Source organism: Dama dama, chromosome 10 (assembly GCF_033118175.1).
Source record: "Dama dama isolate Ldn47 chromosome 10, ASM3311817v1, whole genome shotgun sequence".
NCBI classification, from domain to species: domain Eukaryota; kingdom Metazoa; phylum Chordata; class Mammalia; order Artiodactyla; family Cervidae; genus Dama; species Dama dama.
The window spans coordinates 9,300,748-9,325,740 of NC_083690.1; the positions used below are offsets into that span (position 1 = coordinate 9,300,748).

The 24,993-nt window shown below is 55.6% G+C and overlaps 1 protein-coding gene across 1 annotated transcript; it reads right to left on the reverse strand.

The window, feature by feature from the left end:
- Positions 1 to 720: 720 nt before the first annotated feature.
- CARHSP1 (calcium regulated heat stable protein 1) lies at positions 721 to 12,681 on the reverse strand. The gene is made up of 4 exons (XM_061152801.1): positions 12,591 to 12,681; positions 4,641 to 4,805; positions 3,855 to 3,977; positions 721 to 1,914 (listed from the first exon to the last, which is right to left on the reverse strand). The coding sequence occupies exons 2-4, from the start codon at positions 4,796 to 4,798 to the stop codon at positions 1,752 to 1,754; spliced, it is 444 nt and encodes a 147-aa protein (XP_061008784.1). The 5' UTR covers positions 4,799 to 4,805; positions 12,591 to 12,681; the 3' UTR covers positions 721 to 1,751.
- Between the last annotated feature and the right edge of the window lie 12,312 nt (positions 12,682 to 24,993).

Here is a 24,993-nt window from a genome sequence, read left to right on the forward strand (position 1 = left end):
GAGGAGCAGATCTGACTTCCAGCCCACTAGCAGGCTGGTGGGGTCACGTGGAGCCCCAACCATGTACCAGGGTGAGGACAAGGCAGCAGGGTCGCCTGGGGAAGCGGGTGGCAAAGACGCAGACTCTCAACCTCAAGGATGGGTCTTGGGGGACGTGACTTCACTCAAAGTGTGGTCCATACCCAACAGACAGGGGTCTCCGGGGGCCACCTGGGGACCGTCCAAGGCTGCAGGGGAGACGGCCACTGCAGATCAGCAGAAGGCAGAGTGGGCAGGACCCTTCAACAGGACACCACAGGCTGGGAAAAAAGATCAATTTCCTTAACTGTGACGTTTCACCGCACACTTGTAACCAATACTTATTAACCTACTTAAAAACAACTCCGGTGGCCATTTCATGATGTATGGAAATACCAAATTGCTGTGTTGTGCACAGGGAACTAACATTGTGTTGTAGATTAGTTATACCACAACCCCATTGGTCCTCAGCAAAATAGCTCTGGCCTCTGACCCCCTTGCAGAAATTCAGATTTTAAGACACTGGATGAGGCCCCCCCATTTTTCAAGGGCTCACCTCCCTGCGTTGCCAAATAGACCCTTGACTACAACTTTCATGGGTGTGGCCACATATTTCAAGACCTGTGAAATATGTTTTCCCCATATTTACCAGCTATTTCTATTTTTAAATCACAACTAAAGCCGAACCAAGCCACACCAAAAGAAAGCCTTAAGGATCTGTTTACTGGAAATATCCACAAAGGTCTGCAATGTCAACAGCAAAGTGCAAACATAACTGGCTTCGGTGAGAGCTTAAGTTCTTAAAAAAAAAGAACAATCCTAAGCGGTTCACACCAGTTTTCCAGAAAACTCCACCAAAAGCATATTTCTCCTTCAACCTGTGACTTCGCCACGCTCCCAGGAAGCAAACCACCTCCTCTTTTCTAGATGGATCCCGAGACAGGTCTGTTTGGAAACAAAGACCCTCCCCCTCTCCACACTCCCCACCCCTCTCCACCACCTCCCGGATGGGTGGCTGAGCCAGAATTCTCAACCAAAGACAGACAGACAGGACCAGGCTTCAGAGAGAACGAGGACTCGCCTCTGAGCACACGACTGCCACATGGAGGACTCAGGCCTGCCAGACGCCCAGCTGTTTCACCTCCTGCTGCAGAGGCAGCAAGACCCCCGCCCTCCCCGCCCCCAGCCCCTTGGATCAACCAGCTGAGAACCGGAAAAGTCTGCTCTGCCCAGGGACAAGGAGAGACTCACGAATGGGGGCGGGGGTGGTGCGCGCGCTTGGGTGGGAATTCCTCCTGGGAAATCACGCAGGGTCCATGTCGCTACCCAGAGGACCAATCTGGGGATTCTCAGCCTTCAATTCCGGGGCGGGGGTGGGGTTGTGGGAGGGACTGCGGGCCAGGGAAGCCGCCCGACCCAGCCCCTGGGTGGGGCTCAGACTCTCCACTCAGCCACCAGGGAGCGCCTCTCCTTTTTCAATGCTTTTAATGTTTTTCAGATGGTGAGATGTTGGTTGCGGTGGTCGGAGGCTGTGCTGGTGGCCGAGGGCACCCCCGTGCCTGCCCCCATCTCCAACCCCTTCCTCCAGGAGACTCTTAACAGGGACCACGCTCTCCCCCCTTTCGGATGCCCCATCTCAAGCGGCACAGTTGTCCTCTCCCGTCTGGTCCTGCCTCCTCCTGCCCTGGGGGTCTCCCCAGAGCCCGGGGGAGCCAGGGTGCCTCCGGCCGCTCCTAGGAACTGACGACATGGCCGGACCAGGTCTCGTGTTTGGTGCCCGGCGCCAGGTGGGTGATGACCACCTCCACGGCCTGCAGCTTCTCGTTCTTGGGCGGGATGGAGCACATCTTATAGGTGACCTCGTCGCCTTCCATGGGGACGTACTCCCCCTCCACGCTGTGGGGCGAGGAGAGACATTCAGGGCTGACGCTGGGTGAAGCCAGACGCCGGCCCTGGGGCAGAAGCTGCCCCCCCCCCCCCCCCCCGCCCCGCCACCAGAGCCCTCGGTCGTGACTGAGGGTCCCCTGACCCAATCAGCTCCTTTCCCGGGGCCTCGGCTGCGGAGACAGAGATGGAGCCCCGCCCCCAGGGGTGCTCTCAGGGCAGTTACACGTGGGCACCTTGGGGCTTATGGATGGAAGAACCGGGAGAGAAAGTCTTGAGCCTGAGCATCAGAGTTGGAGGATGACCCCGCAGGGGTTTCCTGAGCAGCAGCCCAACCCCCTGCCCGGTCCAGGAGTCCCGGAAACCGAGCTGCACCTGGTTTCTGGTTTCTGTTGTTCAGCTCCTTAGAATCCCATGGAGCTTTCCAGAAAGTCCTTTTCCCTCTCTTTCTACAGGACATGAGTCACCATCTCACCCGGAATGAGGAGGTCCCCATCTTGATGCCGCCTTGGCTTTACCCAACACCCCCACCCCAGGGGAAATATCCCCTTTGGATCCTTCAGGCCAAGTCCAGCCAGCTCTCCCCTGGGACTATATGGCCTTGACTGAAGAATCACATTGCAAATCACGCTGCCCTCTTTGCTGTGGCCACCAGGAAGCTCAGGAGTAAAGGTGAGGCGTTGCTTTAGCACCGTCCTCATGTCTACACTGTACAGCGGGTCTGTGAAGCCCAGGCGTGTAGGGACGTTGGAGGAGAGTAAGGAAGCATAACTCTCCCATCTCAACAGACATTTGCAAAAGGAGCCTAATTTCAAAACATGGTTTCTACATATTGTCAGGCCTGCTGTGTGGGGTACCTTACCTGCCACCAACAAAAAGACTGGGGGTTGCTGAGGTCAAAGATGGGGATGGGGTGGGGGGGCCAATCAGGTCCCCACAAATCTGCAAGTTGCTTCGAAGACCAGAGGTGGTGTCCAGCCTGCAGGGCGCCCTCCAGCCCGAAGGCCGAGGATGTGTGGGCCCCACCCTGGGCGCCCCCTCCCTCCTCTCCCCGCCAGGGTTTCCAGACACTCAGGAAGGAAGGACGTCAGTGAGCAAGTGGCAGGAGAGAGGGTCCAGCCCCACACTTCCTTCCTGGAGCAGAGTTCGGTCAGCCCCCAGCCTCACCAGGGCAGGGTCCCCAGGGGAGTGCAGGCACCCACCCCCAGGCCAAACACAGGTTCACAGGACTCACAGGGACACCCGTGCCTGCCCACCAGACACACACAGGCACTCAGACACACCCCCAAAGTGAAAGTGAAAGTCGCTCAGTCGTGTCCGACTCTTTGCGACCCCGTGGACTATACAGTCCATGGAACTCCCCAGGCCAGAATACTGGAGTGGGTAGCCTTTCCCTTCTCCAGAGGATCTTCCCAACCCAGGGATCAAACCCAGGTCTCCCGCATTGCGGGCAGATTCTTTACCAGCTGAGCCACCAGGGAAGCCCAAAGAAGGTTCTCAACTCACATGCACATACACACAGACGCACACACACAGAGAAACACACACACAGAGACACATGCACACAGACATATGCACACGGAGACACACACAAGCACATACACACACAAAGACACATGTGCGCAGACATATGCACACACAGAGACACATGTGCGCAGACATATGCACACACAGAGACACACAGAGACACATGCGCGCAGACATATGCACACACAGAGACACACACGTGTGCGCACACCCACACACACACACAGCCGCCTGCAGTGTCTCACACGCTGCCACCACCACATACAGGCTCACACCCCCAGCCCTGAACACTGTCACACAAGCCTGGCCCACACAACCTCATCACACTTGGCACCCACCCAGCAGAGTTCACACCCTCCCCCTGCCTCCTCCAGGCCACAGCGCCCACCCCAGCCCCAGAGCACCCCGATTAGTCGCTGACTCACTCGGAGATATGCAGGAAGATGTCAGGGCCGCCGTCCGCCGGGGTGATGAAGCCGTGGCCCTTGGACCGACAGAAGCATTTGCAGACTCCTTTGTAGACTGGGCCCTGGGAAGCCCGCACCGTCCTGACAGAAGGCAGGGAGAGCATGAGGGGCCCCCACCAGCCCTCTAGGACAGCCCCCTGCTCTCAGGGGCATACCCAGCTCTTCCCAGTTCCCACCCACAGCTGTGCCTCAGGGCATTCTGGGCAGGGCCACCATGTACAGTTGTGCAGGTTGCGCACTGCACAACTCTGGGAGCCACTCGCCGAGAACCTGGTGACAGTGACTCTCTGCATGATGCTGGCAAACTTTTTCAGGCCTCAGTTTCCCCGTGTGAGTAAAATCCCCCTGAGCATCCCTCCCTCTGAAGGCTAACTTAGCAGCAGCCTCCACATGTTGGCCTGAGCTCTACCCCTGCCAAGCACCGTGTGGGTCCCCTGCAGTATAGTGGCCACCCTGCTACTGTCCCCGTTTTGCAGCTGATGAGGTCAAGGGCTCCCAGGGAAAAGGAGCTTGTGTGTGGTTAAAGCCCAATGATCTAAGACCCCAGCGATTTCCCATCCCTGGCCGCCCTCATCCCTCAACCGCAGCTCATGACAGGCTCAAGAGGGGCCTGGGGGTGGCGCGGTGCAGGGTTTATGAGGCGCCTGCCCAGCTTCCCACCATCAGCCCTTTCCCAATCCCCAAGTTTCCCATGTGATAGACAGGGACGTGGAGGCGACCTGTCTGGAGAAGCCCGAGACTCACGCTGAGAAGGTCCTGGTGCGGCGAGTAGGCAGCGGGCTTGGCACCACGTTGCCCCGTAGCGGGGACGGTGAGCGATCCCGGGCCTGTTGGGTGTCCAGCAGCCCGGCCGAGGACTGATGGGTGGGGGGCTGGGATGGAGGAGGTGGCTCAGATGACATGGCTGACCTGGAGAGAGACGGGGGCCTCTCAGGGACTCACGCCTCCTAGGGGGGCTCTCCAGATGCCTCCCCATGCTCACACCGGACAGTCTGCCATCTGAGACTCAAATACTCCTCTGGCTGTGGAATGCAGGCTCCAGGCTTACTCAACGTGGACGTCACCTACTCCAGAAACGCGCCTGCTTGTCCCAGTTGGGGCAGGTGCCTGGTCTGCGCTCCTGTTGCAGCCATGCGCCTCCCTCTGTGACAGCTCCGCACGGGAACACCGCGAGGACACCACTGGCCCCTTCTTTGTTCCCAGGACCCACACCACAGGCTCTGGCACACTAGGCGTGCATGCCGAGCTAAGCTGCTTCGGTTGTGTCCGACTCTTTGCAACCCTATGGACTGTAGCCCACCAGGCTCCTCTGTCCATGGGATTCCCCAGCAAGAATACTGGAGTGGGGAGCTATTCCCTTCTCCAGGGGATCTTCCCAACCCAGGGAATGAACCCAAGACTCTTACATCTCCTGCATCGGCAGGCGGGTTCTTTACCACTAGCGCCAGCCAGGAAGCCCTGGCACACTCAGGCACTTGGTAAATTCTTGTGAAAGGGAGGGAGGGAGAGAGAGAAAAAGGAAGGCGATTGGGAAGGAGGCAGACAGGACAGGCAGGAATGCTTCAATGCCAACTGCCTGGATGAGGACTCCAGCCATTCATCAAACCTTTCCCGACCCCTGTTAAGTGCCGGGCACTATGGGGAAAGGGAAGCAAAAAAGGGACCCACACTCAGTGCTCCTTCAGGAAACTCCGGGACACAAATCAAAAAGGGCTCAGACCCCAAGTCAAGTCTGCATCCAGGAGGAAACCCGGGGCGCAGGGGGAGTGGGCAGGAGCACTTCAAAGGCAGCATCTCCGGCCACCAGGCCCCTGACTCAGATCCAGGCCTTGAAGTTCATTTCCACCCAGCCCAAGTCTCTGATCGCTGCTGAGAAATGGAATTCCCTCTGTGACCCCTAACACACATCAGAGGCCAGGGGCAGACCCAGATGGACAGAGAGGACTCTAGAGCAGCACGTGGCCGCTGTACCCAACTCGCTGGTAGCCTTGGCTCAAGGCCATGAAGAAAGAGCCCAAGACCAGGAGCCAAAGGACCTTGGCTGAGTCCTTTCCACTGTCTGGGATCAGCTGCACATTGGTGCAGCTGGGTGGGCGTCACGCAGCACCTGCTCAGGGTTGGTGTTGGGGGTGCGGGTCCCCTGGCCCCAGGAAGGAGAGGAGCCTGACTCAGATGTCAGCCCCCACCCATTCACAGGGCATGGTAGGGCAGGAGCAGCTCCACTGGGTTCTGCGAGGTTCACACGAGGTTTTCACATTTAAAACACGAGCTATCTTTTAAACATCCCAGAGCCTTGCCCCCGCAAGCAAGGTTTCCAGCTAGGTTTGAGAAAACTAGCAGCTCCGGCAACCAGAGCCTCCAGTCCACCTCCCCACCACCACCCCCAACCCCCGCCACCACCCTGGCTTTCCTGATCTGCAGGCATTTATGTGGCCCAGGGCACCAGCTTTCAACCTGCATCGCCCAGCAGCACCCCTCTGCCCCCAACCCAAACCGCCTGAGAGCCAGGCCTGATTCCTAGGGGGACAGGCCCACCTCTGCCCCCCAAGAGGACCAACCGGCTCCCTCCACATGGCCCCGCAGCCCCCTACACACTCCCCTTTCAGGACTCAGCTCCATCTGGCTGGGAGGGGAGGCAGCCAGCTGGCTCCCTGGAGGAAGTGACATAGTACCTCCTGACCCTTCTCTCAGCTGCGGCCGCGGCCAGGGAGGACCGCGCGAGTCCCGGGAGCCCCCACCTCAGACAGGCCCCGGCAGCTTGGGGTCAAGGCTCCGGCATGACCCACCAGCACAGGTCATAGAGTCCTAGAATGTTCCAACGCCTGGGGTTCTGGGAAGGGGGGCCGGTCCAGAAAAAGGGAGGGCCCCACACCCAGGACAGCAGATGGGAACCACTAGGGCCTGAGGACACCAGAGTGAGGTGGGGAACAGCCCTCCCCACCCCCACCCAAAATCTTCCTCTTTCCCCTGCTGTCAGGCACCTCTGACTTTAAATCCCACCCTTCCAGCTGTGTGATCTTGGGCAAGTTACTTGACCTCTCTGGACCTTGGTTTCTGTATCTGGAACCTGGAGATTTTTTTTTAAAGTCCTGACTTCACACCAGCATCAGTAAGTGAAATGACATAATACATGTTTTGAGCATTCTGCACACCCTCCGCCCAGAACAAGTGAGCATTTAAGGATCAGCTACAATTGTTATAACCGTCATCATAAAGTCATTCAACAAACACGCGCCTGATGGCAGGACCTGTTTATGGCAGTAGAGACACAAGACAGCAGGACTTCCCTGGTGGTCCAGTGGTTAAGAATCCACCTGCCAGAGCAGGGGACACGGGTTTGATCCCTGGTCCGGGGAGACTCCACATGCTGTGGGGCAACTAAGCCCATGAGCCACAGCTACTGAGTCCAGGCTCTGCAACAAGAAGCCCATGCACTATAAAACTCAAACAAACAAACAAACAAGAGTGGGCCATTTCTAAAACAGAGGGCGGATCTTCCAGTGTGATAAACAGCCTGTGCAAAGGCCCTGAGGTTGGCAGAGGCAGGTGTGACTAAAGGCCAGCAAGGAGACTGGGGGTTGGGGAGGTCACTGGGGAAGGAGGGGTGAGAGGCAGGAGATAGGTGGGTGGAAGGGCAGGCCAGCTCAGGAACTAGGGCATTATCATCATCCCCACAGGTCTCCACTCTTCTTGCCCATGTCCATCCGTCTGACTGTCCCCCAGGCCCCTGCCATGCCCACCTCCCCCGAAAGCAGGTCTCAACTGGGGTCCCCTTCTCTCTCCTCCCCAGCCCCTTTGACTCTCCCAGGACACCCAGTCCCTCAGAGATGCCAATAGAAGCCCCTGGCTTGGGGACAGAGCAACCTGAGGGCAACACGGGGTCCCTCCAAGTCCTGGGCCCCAGCACTGGGGCTGGGACAGAGCAGGGTCCCCCTGACCAGCCTCAGGACCGGCAGCCCCCACTGGCGTTCACGTGGTGGGGCTGCGCGCATGCGCACTTGGCAGTGGGAGAAACTGAGGCATGGAGGGCCGCAGAGCCTCCAGGAGGGAGTCGGGGAAGGGAGCTGCCGGCCTGGGAGACCCAGGGGCTTCAACCACCACCCTGCCCGCCTCCAGAGGGCCATCCATGCAGAGCACAGCTGAGACGGGGGTAGACCTGGACGGGAGCCAGCCACCCCCCCCACCCCGCCGCCCTGGCCTGCGGGGGTGGGGGGCGGGGACAGGGAGGAGTGAAGGGCCTCTGTGTGGGGAGGCACGGGTTAAAGTCCAGCGATAAGGAAACCAGCTGGCGGAGGGAGGAGCCAGTCACCTAGGAGCCGGCTCTGGGGTCGGCTGCTGCCCCCAACCCCCCCACAAACACAGATGGGGGTGTTGAGTGTGCAGCAACGCCAGGGGGAAGCTGGCCCTGGAGGAGGCAGGGCCCACCCTACTAGCCCCTGCTCTGGGGCCTCTCACCTCCCTACAGCTTCATCCACTCCCTACAGCGGCCAGCAGTCTGCAGAGGGTCGCCTCAGGCTGAGGCTCTAGGCCAGACCAGAGATGGGCCTCAGGCCTGCAGCAAATTCAGACCAGGTGTCATGCCCAAGGCCTGTCACAGCTGCCGAGCATGTCTGCATGAGCGCATGCACGTGTGTATATGTGTGTGGCTGTGAATGTGGTGTGTATGTGTGCACATGCATGAGAGTGAAGCCAGGCACACAAGCGCGTGCATACATATGAGCGCCAATGGACTGGGCAGGGAGGGGTGGAGGAAGCCACCCTGCCCCCGGCACCAGCAAGGCCTTTACCCTGGGAAAGGGCAAGAAGGGGGCCTCAGCCCAAAATAGCCTGGGAATTTCCCACAGGCCCTGTGGGTCCTCCAGGAAGGTTCACAGAGCTCAGCTGGGCACCAGGCTCTGGTCTTCCCAGCCACTCTTCCACCAACCCACACATCCAGGGACTGGAGACCCACCCAGTCCTGCGGAGCCCCTGCCTTCCTGCCCTCAAGCCCCACCAGTCACATCGAGGGCAAGTCTGAAGCATCCCTGGTGGCTCAGTGGATAAGAGTCTGCCTGCTAATGCAGGAGACACAGGTTCAATCCCTGGTCCAGAGGAGCAGCTAAGCCCGTGCACCAAAACTATATTGAGCCTGTGCTCTAAAGCCCGGGAGCCACAGCCGCTGAAGCCCCAGTCCCCTAAAGCCTGTGCTCCACAGCAAGAGAAGCTAAGCGACAATAAGAATTCCTTGCGCCACAACCAGAGTAGCCCCCTCTCACCTCAATGAGAGAAAAGCCCGCGCAGCAACAGACACAGCACAGCCAAAATAAAATAAATAAGGACAAGTCTGTCTGAAGCCACGTAACCAGTTGCTGACTCCAGGAAGGGATCCTTGGCAGTGCTTTCGGTCATTTACACTTTAGTGAGACGTTTGCAGTTCATTTCACAAGGCTCCTCCATTCTTGGTAGCTTTCAGGCCCTTCAGGGCAGGAAGATAGGGGTGGGAGAAAGAACTGAGCTGCTTTCTCAGCCTGGCAGCAAAGCCAGATCTCATCAAGCCTACTCTGAAAAATGGGGTGTGGAGCCTTCCCTGGGTTTCTGGATGGGGGAGGCCAGAGCAGGGTACCATGTTCAGATACCTCCTAGCCAGGGGGCCAGGTCCCTGCTGGCAGGTGAGAATGAGTTCCAGGCCACACGATGGGAACAGGACAGAACACTTTCCTAAGACAGGTATCGGGTCCCACATTCTGCATTTCTAAGGAGCTCCCCCCAGCAAGGCAAGACTGATACCGAGTAGTACTGGTTATAGGGTTACTGGCCCGGCCTACCTCTCAGCCAGCATAAGGGGGCCACCAGATGAGTCACAAAGTCACCCTAGTCCACCCAGGTGCCTCAGCTGTAAACTGAGGCAGAGACGCCGCCCTTCCCCTCTCCACCTCCAGCCCAACTGAGCCCCAACCCCGCAGATTGGGGGCACTTGGGCCGAACGGGTCAGTGGGACAGCGGGGTCCCAGGAAGCAGGAAGAGGTTCACGAAAAGAGCCCCGAGGCGAGCTTGGGCCGCATTCCTCTCTGCTGCGCCGGGGAGAGCGGGGCTCAGATCGGGGAGAGAGGGGTCAGGGGGGAAGGGGAAAGAGAGAAGGGGAGGGGAGGGGCCCATGAGCGGGGCCGGGCTCGGGGCCAGGAAGGGCGTGGCTAGGGAGAGGGGCAGGGCTCGGGGGCCAGGAAGGGCGTGACCAGGGGAGGGCGGGGCTCGGGGGGCGGGGGCAGGAAGGGCGTGGTCACGGAGAGGGCGGGGCCCGGGCCAGGGGCGGGGCCAGGGAGGTGGGCGGGGCTCGGGGCCAGGGAGAGGGGAGGGGAGTTGGGATGGGGAAGCGGAGCCTGGCAACGGGAGGTGGGAGGGGTCGAGGTGAGGAGGGGGCGTCGAGGGGAGTTGCGGGGGCGGAATCAGGGGAGGGGCCGCGAGGGAGAGGCGGCCTGGCTGGAGCTGGCCGCGCCCGCAGCAGAGAGAAATATGAACAAGACACCGTAGTGCATCTGAGATGCCCATGCCCGGGGTGGGGGTGGGGGGCGAGCCCAGCCGGGAACTGCTCGGCCGCCCCGGAGTGCTGGGAAGAGGCCGGAAACCCGAGGACCAGCGACCGGGAAGCCGAGGCGCCCTCCGTCAGAGCCCTGCCGTTAGCGTGCCCCGGCCGCCCCGCCCGGCTCCGGGCCTGGGAAGCGCCCAAGCCCCTGTGGGTAACTCGAGGCCGATTCTGTATCCCCATCCCATCGTATACCATCTTCGCCTCCATCCAGGGCTTCGAACAGACCTGAGTCTCAGGCCTAATTGTGCTCTCCGCTCCCTCTGTGACCCCCCCCGACAAGCGACCTCCCCGTTCCCTGCCTCAGTCTCCCCATCTGTCAAATGGGACGGTCCTGGTGTAGCCTCCCAGCCCGGCGGACGGAGGGTGTTGTACAGGAGGGTGCCAGATACAACGGCTTCAGGCAACAATAGTCGAGCCGCTAATGGTAGCACTGCCAGGCTCCGGCCGTCTAGAATAATCCCTCCCACGTCCGTCTCTGCTGATGGGACACAAACCGAATGCCCTGACTTTGCCACTCGGTGAGACAAAGACCGTTCCTCTCCCGAGGGGGCCTCCCTCTTCCCCGCCCAGGCCTCAGAGCCCGGCGATGGGCCTGGCCCAGCTCTTCCCGAGCATCTACTCGGGGCCGGGCTTCGCGATGCTACAGGCCCTGTTTTGCTCTGTTGGGGCTCCGGGGAGGGTGATAAAGACCGCAGCATTGAGAACCCGCGGCCATCAAGGCCGCCCGGGAAAGGCGAGCATAGAGGGGGTTTGGAGAAGGTCCCTGGCCCCGAGGAAGGGGCGCCTGCTTCAAGCCCTACAGGGGCCGTGAGGAAGTCATTCCTGGCAGAGGGGTCTGCAGGGGCACAGGCTCAGGGACAGGGAGAGAGGGCGGGTGCCAGAAAGAGGCTGGGACGGTCTGTCTGGGGGAGGGAGATAACAGAAAACTCTGGTGAAGAGTTTGGGACTGAAACGACATCGAGGACATCAATAGGCGATTTTAAGCCAGGGGTTGATTTGAATCTGTTTTTACAAGTTCCCCCTGCGTTCAGGGTAGAGAAGAATATTGGAGGGGCAAGACTGGGAATGAAGAGACCAAGAAATATATATATATTTTAAAAAAGCAAGTAAAAAATGAAACAGTAGCTAAAGCTCCCGCACCCCAGTCCTGGGTCAACTATCTCCTTTTATTCTCACACACCCCATTATGGTAGGGAAACTTACATCCCCAGTCTACGGATGAGGAAACGGAGGCTCAGAGAAGCCTTCTATGTTGCAGTGAGACCCTCCTGCCTCTGGGAACGGAGATCGTGCCTGGAGGGGGCTGAAATCCGGCCCCCCACCCCACTCCCAATACATACATCCACTCCAACCCCAGATAAGCTGTTGGGGGCTTCCTTTTTAGAAATCAAAACAAAAAACCGTTGCATTTCCGGCCTGAAAACTTGGGCTGCCAATGAGGCCGGCAGGGAGGGAGCCCGTTGGCGCGGGTGAAGTTTCTCTGCACGGCCTCCGGGGGCCCCCCCATCCAGACACAAACACCCCGGGTGAGCGCCCGGCGGCTCCTCCTCCCTAGAGGCGGCCAATCGCACGGCGCCAGGATGTCCCCGCTCCCTCCCCAACCTCCTCGCCAGGCCTGGCAGCGGTCCCACCGCCGAGCCCGCAGCTGGCGCGGCCTGGCCTGGCTGGGGGCTGGCTCCACCTCCCCGAGCGGCGCCCCCGCCCCGCGCGCCTCGCCCCAGAGCCTCGCGAGTCACCCCATCCAGCTCCATCCAGCGAAAGCAAGGGGAGGGGTGGGGGTGGGGGCCCGGGAGGAGGAGAAGAGGGTTTTTTTTTCTGCACCAAGAAAACAGGTGGCCAGGCGGGACATGCAACCAGACGTCCGCGCCAAATCCCTCGGGCTGCTGCCACACCCACCATCCTCCAGGCGGGGATGAGTAACCCACGCTGCCCAAACAGGCCACTGCCGCCCGGCCATTTCCGAGGGGCCCAGAGACGCAGCCGGGGAGCTGGAAGACCCTCCAGAGTGGGAATGAATGGGGGGCAGCGGGGGCAGAAGAGGCCGAGGTCCCATGCCGGAGGTTCTTGGGCCTCCCTCGGGGCGAGGGCACCCCCACCACGCCCTTTCTGGGGTCCCCGGAGAAGCTGCCTACCTGGCTATCCGCTTCGCTCCACCAGGCGCTCAGCTCCAACTGCGGGGAACCGAGCTGGGTAGGGGGCGTGGTTGGCAGGGCGGGCTCGCCGCGCCCGCCCCTGACCCCGCCCCCTGGAGCTCTCGGCCAATGGGGCCGCGGCCTCGAGGAGGGGCGGGGCGGGCGGGACCAGTCCCTACGGGACCTTTGTGTCCGCGCGCGGGACTGGCGGGAGCGCGGGGCGCATGGCCTGGGGTGGGTGGGTGGGGGTGGCCCGGGCTCTCGTCTGTGCTGCACACCCCCGGTCGGAAGTCTCCCGTGAAAAAAGGAGAGCATCTGGTCGTCGCGCCCGAGCGAGTCCCTCCCCACGCCGACGGCGTCGGATTTGGTCCCCGACTCGACCTTCGCTCCAGAATCCGGATCGGCCCCGGGCACCTCCTCCGTTTTAGCAGAAAGAAAAAGATACAAGAATGACGAGAAGGGATGAAGAGAGTGGCCGAAGGGAGAAAAAGCAAACCAAAACAAATGCAAAGAAAGAAAGAACAACAGCGAAACTGGGAGAACTGATTTCGTTGCTTTTGTTTTGTTTTTAGTCTCTGCTCCTTGAGTCCTCCGTGTCTGCAGGTAAATGAACTTAACTCCCATCTTACAGGAGGGAAAACCGAGGCAAGACAGGTGACCCACCTCCTCACACCCAGCAAGTCAGAGCAGACCCTGAAAGGAAGCCCAACCCTGGATGGAGGTTACGGCTGGTAGTTGAGGGGCGGCATGCGGGGAGGGATACTCTTAAATGTCTGGGACAACAGGGCCTAGGGACTGGGGTGGCACAGGGGTCCTTTCTGGAACCCACTAACTCTCCCTGCCTCTCTTGTATGGTCAGGTTAGGGGTTCCTTGGAGAAGAACACAAGCATGCTTCCTTGACATAAGAGAAGCTAGTTTTGGCCTAAACTGTTTTGTGATCTGAAGCCTAGACAGTGTTTGTTCTTTAACTGGGCTCAGTATTAATGATTTTAAGGGAAGTGAGGGAACGCAGGAACATGGGAAAAAACAGTCAAGAAACAATTCAGCCATAAAACAGATACCTCCTCAAAGGTATGAAGATGTTGACCTTCCCAATATCTATCAACTAAAACTTGGCCTCTGTTGACCTTTGCCCGAATTTGACGCAGTACTCTCCTCTGCTCAAGCCCCTTCATGAATAGGCATGTACCCTTAGCTTAAAACTTCCCCAGGACTTCCCAGGTTGTCCAGTGATTACGACTCCGATCTTCCAGAAAGTCAGGAATTAAACAGACAAAAGGACATTCCTGAGAGTGATGAGAGCATGTGCAAAGGCCCTGAGGTGGGAAGGAGTGTGGTGGGTCTAAGAGAGAGAGAAAAGGGAGCGTGGGGTCAGAATGCGCTAAATTCAAGGGTCTCGATTAGGGACTGAGGGCAGCCAGGAAAGAGCTTAAGGCAGGTGTGAGTGGAGACTCCTCCCTCCAAAGTGTGTCTCATGTCCGCCCACTTGTACCTATTTCTTCCCCCCATGACTTGAGCCTCTCCCATCTCACCAGGAGCAGCAGCCTCCACCCAGTTGCTCTACCTTCCCCCTAACATCCATGCCCACGCTCCAGTTTTCTTTGCAGCAGGCAGAATGAGCTTTCTAAAGCATTTATAAAGACAACCATTGTTAAAGAAAAGATCACTTATGACACTTGTTAAAACAGTAAGGCAGACTTTGTTCAGGACTATCAGGATAAGTTAGGGACCACCAAAAAGCAAGGATGGTTTTGGCACAGATTGGGCTCAACTCCAAATGCAACAGGGAAAAGTGGAAAGTTATAGCCAAAGTGGGTTGGAAGCACAATGGATGGAAAATTACTAAGGAGAAAAAAACATCACGGGTCAAGGACGGTCAAGCTAGATAAACTAGCTAGCTAGGATTCTTGCTGAAGGCAGGTCAAGGTGATCAGAAATCACCTCCCCCTACACAGCCACATCTCCCCCACTAGCAACATCTGCACTAGTAACATTTACTGGTTACAACTGACAACTGACCTTATCATTATCACCTGCAGCCACAGGAGGGCCCACCAGCTCCACATGGTCAAATTCAGTGAAACTTTTTTTTTTTTGCTGCTTCTGGGGATTTTGCCCAGCTGATAAGGTTAGACAAATATTCTGGGGCATTTCCTGTTTCCTTCTAATTCTTCCATCATTTTGAAGAGTCACTATATCTTCGGGATGTTTTGGTGAGCGGGGCATGTGACCCCAGCCAGCTGTGCTGGGCTAGGATTGCAAGCTCTGGGGCCAGATTGTGGGTGAACTTAGCTCTACCAGCATCTGGATCTGGGGACATTCCTCCCCTGCATCTTCTCAGGCTGCTTCATTCTGGTCATTGCAGCTCACCGAGAGGACCGTCCACCCACCCTGAACTAAGTGCGTGCCCCCCACCAGTCTGTCCCATCACCCGTGGTTACCATTCACCCTTCACCCCATGTGAGTATTGTCAACTACAAATTGGCAGCGGCCATCTAGCTGTCTCATGTCCGACTTAATGGACTTCAGTCTGAGCAAGCTCCGGGAGTTGGTGATAGGGAAGCCTGGCGTGCTTCAGCCCATGGGGTCACAAAGAGTCTGACACAGCTGAGCGACTGAACTGAACTGATCTACCTATCTACCTCTACAACAAGTTAAATCACATGCTGCCACAGCTGCTGACCTTCAACACCCCCTAAAAGGAGTTCAGGGTGGAGAGCAGGAAGGAGGCGCTCTAGGCTCTGGGAAAAACTGGCAGAACAGGTCTTCAGATAGTTAAATATTTTTAGGAGCTGATTTTAGGAGCCCAATTCTTGCATCTCCTTGTATCTAGAAAAGCACTAAAATCCTTTATGGTGACGACTGCTCCTTTTGACTACCAAAAGCCTCACGAGACCAGTAGAAACCTTTTGGAAACGTGTGTTTGATTACATGTATTCCCTCTTCACCAAAATCCCATATATACTGACCTACCCCCCTGTCTCTTTGGAGCAGTTTCTCAGAGCTCTCTCCCAGGCTCCAATCCTCATTTTGCCCCAAATAAAACTTAACTTACAACTCTCATGTTCTGCATTTTTTTTAAGTTGACAGTGAGGTACTGATGCACACACAGACAAGACACATACCACACACACACCCATATCCCACTCGCCACACACACACACACATCACTTATGCAAACACACACAGATAAAAACATGAAAAACCTCATACTCTCCCACCATACAGCTTTCTGGGTTCTCCCCCAAACTCCAGACCCCAAAGGTTTTCTGGATCTAGAGACAGTCCCCCTGCCTCCTCCTCCACGCAGACCTCAGGGTTCAGTCTCAGAGTTCTGAGGGCAGAGAATGGAAAGTAGGCGTTAGGAAAGAAGTTACCCCTATCTGGGATGCCCTCTCTTCAGAGAGTGGACCCCTAGTGGTCCCCAGGGGACAAGAATTCCTCCCTCTCGACCCCCTGCCCAGGAAGCGATGGAACTGGAGTGGAGGCACCTACAGTGGGCTTCCGGTGTGGCGCCTGTGGTAAACAGCTGGCCAGGCAAAGCAGGAGACATAAAAGATGTGGGTTTGATCCCTGGGTTGGGAAGATCCCCTGGAAGAGGGACTGACAACCCACTCCAGTATTCTTGCCTGGAGAATCCCATAGACAGAGGAGCCTGGCAAGCGTGGGGTCACAAAGAGTCAGACACAACTACAGCGACTTGGCAAGCACGCACCTATAGCAGCCTGTCTACCTCCCATGCCTCTTGCCCCCAGCTCACCATAAACTGGGAGAAAGAGAAAGCAGACAGGGGCTGGAAGTGCAGCCCAGAGACGTTAGGTGACATCCCAGTATAACCCAGGGCTCCAGGCTCTCCTTGCTGACCGATAACCCCTCTGATGGGCAAGAGGAGACGGACAGGAGGACTGGGCGAAGCACAACCCCTCCCTAGACTAGAGCTTCTCCAGCTGCCCCCCGGCGCCGCCCACACCCCCCAGCCCCTGGGGAACCCAGCCTGGCTTCCATCACTTGCACAATAATTACAGTCACCACTCCTTCCTCCAGATTCCTTCTTCCTTATCTCATCACTTCCCTGCAAGAGCTGGGCCATTCTGGGAAGACAATGAGCAGGAAGGAAAAAAACGTCCCATCTCCCTTTCCCCTTGAGCAACCCCGGCTGTCAGTCTTTCTTTCTGCAGGGCGTAGAGAGGGTGAGGGAGGTGTCGAGGTTCACCAGCAGGAGAGGACCAGGGACCCCCAGGAGTCCCAGCTGCCAGAACTCCAGGCCCGCTCCATTCCCAGGGCGGCCTGTCCACCGCTCCGCCCCCGCCTTGGCTTTGGGGACTCTGCTTATTTCACGTATTATTGTCCCGATTGTCATGCAGCCGCTCAGTCGTATCTGACTCTCTGTGACCTCATGAACTGCAGCACGCCAGGCTTCCCTGTCCTTCACCATCTCCCTGAGTTTGCTCAAGCTCATGTCCATTGAGTCGGTGATGCCATCCAACCATCTTATCCTCTGTTGTCTCCTCCTTCTGCCCTCAATCTTTCCCAGCATCGGGGTCTTTTCCAATGAATCAACTCTTTACATCAGGTGGCCAAAGTAATGGAATAGAAGGTAGGCATGGATCTTCATCCATGCTGACCCTTGCTGGGTCAGCCAGCAAGGTAAAACTATCTCCTTGAATCTTCTTAAGACCCTTGTGTGCATGCTTAGTCACTTCAGTCGTGTCCGACTCTATGCAATCCCATGGACTGTAGCCGACCAGGCTCCTCTGTCCATGGGATTCTCCAGCAAGAATACTGGAGTGGGTTGCTATGCCCTCCTCTAGAGGATCTTTCTGACCCACATCTCCTATGTCTCCTGAATTGGCAGGCGGGCTCTTTACCACCTGTGCCACATGGGAAGCCCTCCTAAGACTCTTAGCAATAAGTAATTATTATTATTACTTTTGATGCTTTTGAACTGTGGTGTTGGAGAAGACTCTTGAGAGTCCCTTGGACTGCAAGGGGATCCAACCAGTCCATCCTAAAGGAAATCAGTCCTGAATATTCATTGGAAGGACTGATGTTGAAGCTGAAACTCCAGTCCTTTGGCCACCTGTTGGGAAGAATCGAGTTCTTGGAAAAGACCCTGATGCTGGGAAAGATTGAAGGCAGGAGGAGAAGGGGATGACAGAGGATGAGCTGGTTGGATAGCATCACTGACTCGATGGACATGAGTTTGAGCAAGCTCCAGGAATTGGTGATGGACAGGGAAGTCTGGCCTGCTGCAGTCCATGGGGTTGCAAAGAGTCAGACACAACTAAGCGACTGAATGGAACTGAACTGATACCCATTTTACAGAGGAGGAATCTGAGGCTCAGAGAGGTGAAGACTCCTGCCCTGGGTCACACAGCTGGGAAAGGCAGAGCCCATGCTTTAACCGTCCTCTTCCTCCTCCCTGCCAGATCTTATATAGGGGATGCAATGGTGAAAAACAAACAAACAAACAACAACAAAAGGGCTCCTCCAGGAGCCCTGAGCTTGCTCTCATGGAGCTAAAGTTTTAGGGTCAACAATGACCAAGCCAACTAAACAGGAATGGGACAAGCCCAGGAGGAGGTACGTGCTGTCAAAACTGAACCAGGTAGGCTGATGCAGAGTGGCTGGCTGATCACAGAGAACTCATCCTCTGGAAAAAGGCCCAGGAGGCGCCCAGCCAGGCCTCAGGCCAGCTTCATGCGGCCTGGGTGCGGAGGGACTGGGGTCTAAGGGGCCGTGTGGCCTGGGGCTGGCCTCAAGCCCTCCTGCAGCTTGTCCTGAGGGGGGACGAGGTGGGACGGGAGTCTTCAGCCCCAAGGCAATATGAAGGCACCCGGCCAGCCCTAAAGGGACGGTGGCAGGGGCGGCTTGGCATCCTCGGCCTCCCTGAGCGGGACGGGGTACCTCTCCGCCCATGGAGCCCCGAAAGAGGAAGCGAGGCTGGCTCGCACAGCCTGGTGCTGTCCCCTGGTGGCGATGACTGGGATGACCGGAGACCGAGAGCAAGGCGCATCTTCATTTCCCACTCAAGAGTGTCTGAGCTCAGATGCACCAGCGTCCCAATCCTGCGTTATGGGGACCATCGTCCCCAAAATCCCCAGAGAAGGAGGCAGTTCCCAACTCCATCCCAAGATGTATAACCTCAAGCCTATGCAAAGCCCCCTGCGCTCTGGGCCGCAAAATCGAAAGGATTTTAAGCCACTCACACAGCCAATCTCTATTTGTGCAGCTCCTCCTCTATATGCGAGCTGGGGCATGCAGAGGGCAGAAAGCAGGCATCAAACCGCAGACCATAATGCACACAGATATAACGTGGTCCGAAGGCGGGGGGGGGGGAAGGAGTGAGAAGAGGGAATGGGCAAACGCATCAGCACGTGGCAGCGGGAAGGACTCAGCAGGAACGCCTCGCTGGCTGTTTCAAGACTCTCGGGTGTGAAAACCATGGAATCGGTAAAAGAGCTGCAGAGAGAGGGGTTCAGAGGGCGCCCCGCGGGGGAGATGGAGCTGGTAGAGGCTCTCCAGACCGCAGAGGAGATACCTTTTTTCCAGGAAGACAAAATCTCTGTGGGAATCAGGAAGGGGCTTCCTTAAGGCGCTTTTTCTCCATCAGCTGAATAATATTTGTAACAATTCATAAATCTAATGTGTCTGTGATGTAAGCGGCTCTGATATGCCAGGCACAGCTACCTTCATGCCCATATTCTCTGCCTTCGCAGGCAGCACCTACACGTTTACTGCGTCTCACAGCTTGACCTGTTTCAGAACTTCAAATATATAGGCTCACAGGAGACATACTCTTCTGAGTCGGGCTTCTTGTGCTCAAGATCATTTTTTGAGACACATTCATCTTGCTGAGTATACCAATAGTCCATTGCTTTCACAGCTGTGCAGAATTCCTTGGAATAAATATACATGACGTGATGATCCACCCACCTGTTGACAAATATTTGGTTGTTTCTAGATTTTTGGCTATTAGGAATCAAGTTACTATGAGTTTTCTCATACAGGCCTTTTTTCTTTTTTTTTGAACATGTGTTTTTATTTCTCCTGGGTAAAAACCTGGGAGTGGAAGGAATTCCCTGGAGGCGGTCCAGTAGTTCGGACTCTGTACTTTCACTGCTGAGGACCAGGGTTCAATTCCTGGTCAGGGGACTAAGATCACACAAGCCATGCAGCATGGCCAAAAAATAAAAACATAAATAAATAAAGACCTCAGAGAGGAATTCCTGGTCCCAGGTGTGAGGAGGTTTGCCTTCAGGAGAAACTGCTGTTTTTTTCAAAATGATAAATGAAGCATTTTACACTCACACCAGCAGCGTAGGAGGGTTCTAGTTATCTTGAATGCGTGTCGACACTCGGGATTGTCTGTTTTTAAATAACCAGTGGAGGGACTTCCTTGGTGGTCCAGTGGTTAAGACTCCGTGCTTCCACTGCAAGGGGAGCAGGTTCAATCCCTGATAGGAAACTAAGATCCCATATGATGCACGGCCAAAAATCAATCGATCAATCAATAACTAAGTGAAAAGGCTCCACTTCCCTCCAATGTATTTATAAGTAAAAAATAAATTTTAACCATTGGTAACTCTGCCTTTTAATTTGCATCTCCTAGATGAATAGGGATGCTGAGGATCTTTTAATGTGTATGTTGGTCATTTCTGTATCTTCTTTTGTGAAGTCTGTTCAGGTCTTTTGCCCACTTTTAATATTGTGAGTTTTTTTAGTTATTGAATTGAAGGAGTTCTTTTATACTCTGTATACTTGTCCTTTGGCCTGTAAATATTTTCTCCTGACCTGTAGCTTGCCTTTTTATTGTATCTATAGATGGTATCTTTTAAGAGGCAGGTGCTTTGATGAACTAGTCTTTCAAGTTTTTCTTTTATAGCTTGTGCTTCATGCCTCGTGGTGTGTAAGAAATCTTGATACATGATCACATTTGTTAGCTTTCAGTTGCTTTCCGTTTTTTGGTGTTGCTTTTTTCTTTTTGATATACTTCCTTTTTAATTAGTAAAAATAATGGTATGGTTCCGAAGTCAAACTCATGAACAAGAGAGAGAGAACTGGCTTCCATGTTCAACATTAACCGTTTTAGTTCTTAATTGATCTTTCTTTTATTTCTTCTTGGAAATTATTTATCTCCCTCTCCATTTGCTTACACTGAAAGGAGTGCTATATATAGGGAATTCCCTGGTGGTCCAGTGGTTAGGACTCAACACCTTCACTGCTGTTGTCTTGGTTTAATCCCTGGTTGGCAAACCAAGATCCCACAAGCCACATGGGAATGACCAAAAAAAAAAAGGAGTACTATATATACATAAAAACACATATCTTCTTGTTTGTTTTTGGACAAGATATCCTGGAGAGGTTGCTCCATAGTAATATATAAAGATTTTCCTCTTTTTTCTCTTTTCCCCTTTCTCTCTTCCCTCTCACCCTTTATTTTGGGTAGCTGAAAAGTCCCTATATGGATGGACATTTATGTTATTTCTAGCTTTTTGTTGCTACCCTGAATAGCCTGGTGCCTACCTCACCTGATATTTTCGCTAGTCTATCTTTAGCAGTCCACTGGGGTCACAGAGTCAGACACGACTGAACAACAACAACACATCTTTAGGATGGATTTCTAGAAATAGTATTGCATGCTCAGAGGGTCACCCATCTGTAATTCTATTCTGTACGTGTGCTCAGTTGCTCAGTAGCACCCAAAATAATTGCCACCCCATGGACTGTAGCCGGCCAGGCCCCTCTGCCCATGCAGTTCTCCAGGCAAGAAGACTGGAATGAGTAGCCATTCTCTTCTCCAGGGGATCTTCCCGACCCAGAGATCAAACCTGAGTCTCTTATGTCTCTCCTGCTTTGGCAGATGGATTCTTTACCACTGTGCCGCCTGGGCATTCTGTTGGGTATCACCAACACCCGCTTCTAGTTCTTGTATGGGAAAACTTGTTCCCCGCCCCTTCCCATTCACCATGACTTTTGCTTTCTGCCAATCAGATGGAAGCAGGGCTATCTTAGACTATCTTGGACATTCTGGGGGCGTAATGAGAAGCCGTGGAGTTTACAGGTCAAGCAAACAGATGTCCATTCATGACCTAACCCTGGCTGTGCGCTTCCTGGCTGTGACCCTAGGTGGAGCTGGGAGCCAGCCCCAGCGTGGAAGTTGCCCTCTACCATCGGGACCATCTCTTCCAGCTGTTTCCTGTCACCAGTCATCTCCCAATAAAAATGCTGGCTTTACTCCCTGCGCCAAATCCGTTACCTGGGTTACAGCATTTGATCCCATAACAATCCTATGAAGTAGCTATCTTACCCCCATTTTACAGATGGGGGAGCCGCGGGATGGAGGGTTAGAGAGAGTTAGGGTTTTGCCCAAACTCACAGCTAAACAAGCTGGAGAGGTAGCTAGACTCTGAGGTGACATATAGACTGACACGTTTGTGTGCGCACATATACCTACGTGCTTATCCACACAACGGTGTGCCTGTGTTCATACACACGTGTATGTGTGTACTTGGGTCTGTGTGTGTGTGTGTGTGTGTGTGTGTGTGTGTGTGTGTATTCCCAGGTGGCACTAGTGGTAAAGAACCCGCCTGCCAAGGCAGGAGACTCAAGAGACGCAGGTTCCATCCCTGGGTCGGGCATTTTCCCTGGAGAAGGAAATGGCAACCCACTCCAGTGTTCTTGCCTGGAGAATTCCATGGAGAGAGGAGCCTGGCGGGCTACAGTCCATGGGGTTGCAAAGAGTCGGACACAACTGAAGTGACTCAGCACATATATATATATACATGTGTGTACCTGTGTACATACACCTACCTGCATTTCTAAAGAAGACGTGAACATCCTCACAGCTACATCTCTGTGTCCATGGGGGTGAATGAATGAATTGCTCACGACAGAATAACTAGCTCTTTCTTCTTTGACCGTGCCATGCACCACCAAACCAGAAATCGAACCTGGCACCCAGCAGTGGAAGCACGACTCTTAACCACTGGACCACCAGGGAAGTCCCCGGATTCATATTTCTTAAAAAATATTTATTTATTTGGCTGCACTGGGTCTTAGTTGTGGCCCACGGGCTCAGAAGTCCCACGACAAGTGGGATCTTAGTTCCCTGACCGGGGATTGAACCCACATCCCCTGCATTAGAAGGCAGATTCTAAACTGCTGGACCACTGGGGGAGTCCCCTGGATTCATATTTTTAAGGCTCCCACCCTGCCCTCTGACCCCGGCCAGTTTCCGATGGGCCGGCAGCGTGGGAAGGGGGCATCATCTGATCTCTGAAGATTTCTCAGGCTGGGCCCGTGGAGACCCCACCCCCTCCCGCAGGGAATGGGGACAAAGCCCCCCAGCCCCACCCCGGCCACTGTGAGGACACACATCACAGTTGCTGTTCCACCCGAGCCAGGCCCAGCAAGAGGCACTGGGGTGACCTGCACTCCCGCCCCCTGCCGCAGCCAGGCTGCAGGATGGGGGCCTCCCGAGGCCAGCACCAGGCCGCTCCAAGCTTGGAACCCAAAGCTGCCCAGACACCACCGCTGGAACAGACCTCCTGGGCCCCAGGAGGGTACTACGCCCAGGGTGAGGGTCTCCTCATTCAGGTGACATGCTGACTGCAGGGGGCCCCAGGCAGGGGCAGGGAGGCTATGGGTTACCTTGCTGAACTGGGTCTGATTCCCATCCTCACCCCACAAGTCACGTTGCCCCCCACCCACCCGGGGACCACGAGACCTGATGGGGGCAAGGTGGGGCCCCGACGGCCTGTACCCTCAAACTATCCATAGACTGATGACGCCCGCATATCAGGTATGATGTGCCCCTCCACCCACAGCCCACCCAGGGGCCAGAGGCAACCTGGAATGCCCTGGGGGTGGGGGGGCAGGGAGGAGGGTCCTGGCCATGCTGCCATGGCCTCAGGTAAGTCCCCAAACCTCTCTTCTCATCTGAGAAAGGGTTGGGAGGGTTCAAAGAGATGATGGATGTAGGGCTGGGCAGTCAGTAACAGGGTTTGAGCTCAGAAGGACTTTCCAGCTGGTGGTCCCAGGCCAGGTGGTTTAATTCCTGACCTTTAGTTTCTGCATCTGTAAAATGGGTACAAATTCCAGCCCAGGCAGGGCTGCAGGGACCAGATGGGCAGGAAACCACCACTGCTCCCACAGAGCCTACACTGAGTGGTGAGAAGTGGGGAGGGGCTTCCTGGTCTCCGGTTCCCCCATTCTGGGAGGAGGCATGGGTGGGGGACTGCCCAGGTGCCCCCCTCCAGCCTTGAGACTCCTTTCCCGAGAGGACCAGGTCCCCATGCAAAGCCCTGGAGAGGTTTCCAGTAAAAACACACAGGGTCCCCACCTGTTGCCCACACTGGTTAAGATTCAGGGGCTCCCCACCTCCCCTCCAGATCGCCCTCTAGATATCCGGGATCCCAGAATTTCCTCCCCAAAACAGCCTCACGCCTGCATCCAGGACCTGGGCGACGAGGCTTCCCAGGGCCCTGGGGGCAGGCCGAGGGCTGACTCCTGGGAGGCAAGGGGCTGAGCCCCCGGTGGTCAGGAGGGAGACAAGGCTGAAGAAGGAGGCCGGCCTGGGGCCCAGAACATTCTTCTCAGAAGCAGCAGATGGGATGCTGCATCTTCTGGAGCTGTCCTGACCAGAGGCAAGGGACATGGCACTTAGGATCCCGTGCTCAGGAAGCAGGCCAACTTCAATTCCATCCTTGACTCTGACGTTTGTGCTGGGTGACCTCAGGCAAGCTGCTTAACCTCTCTGAGCCTAGCTTCCACATCTGCAAAATTGAAATAATGCCACAATCTACCGTATTGGTGTTTCAGTGAGAGTAAACAAAGACAGACATGTGAAGTGTTCAGCACAGAGTCTGGCACATAAATAAAGGCTGATTATGAAAGTGTTAGTCACTCAGACGTGTCTGACTCTTTGCAGCCCCCATGGACTGTAGCCCGCCAAGCTCCTCTGTCCATGGGATTCTCCAGGCAAGAATACTGGAGTGGGTTGCCATTTCCTTCTCCGGGGATTACAAAAAGAAGGAAAGAAAAAGAAGGATAGATTATGGGGTCTGTGTAATTTCTGCAGCCTCAAGTCCCTGGCATTGCCTCCAAGAAGAGCTTTGCATTCTAGGACACCCAGAGCACAGTGGGGCCAGAAATGCCTGGGTTCAAATCCAAGCTCTTCCATCTGCTGGCTGAAATACCTCTGGCAACTTGATCCATCCCTCCAGGCCTCAGTTTTCTCTCCTGTAAAATGGATCCCTGCCTCAGACCAGCCAAGTTTTCAGCTCAGCAGCTGGCATTCAGCCAGCCTTCCAAGGGTCTAAGGGTATTTTTCCTTCTTTTCTCCTCCAAGGGCCTCCTCCTTATTCTCTTTCGCCTCCAGGACTTAGGGGGCCTCCGCCT

Bases quoted from the DNA above. Each gene is read 5' to 3' on its own strand.
- CARHSP1 (XM_061152801.1), bottom strand. From the start codon at position 4,798: ATGTCATCTGAGCCACCTCCTCCATCCCAGCCCCCCACCCATCAGTCC. The intron at 3,978-4,640 runs GTGAGTCTCGGG...GCCTTCTGTCAG, and splicing joins CGCACCAGGACCTTCTCAGC to GACGGTGCGGGCTTCCCAGG. The intron at 1,915-3,854 runs GTGAGTCAGCGA...CTCGCCCCACAG, and splicing joins ATCTTCCTGCATATCTCCGA to CGTGGAGGGGGAGTACGTCC.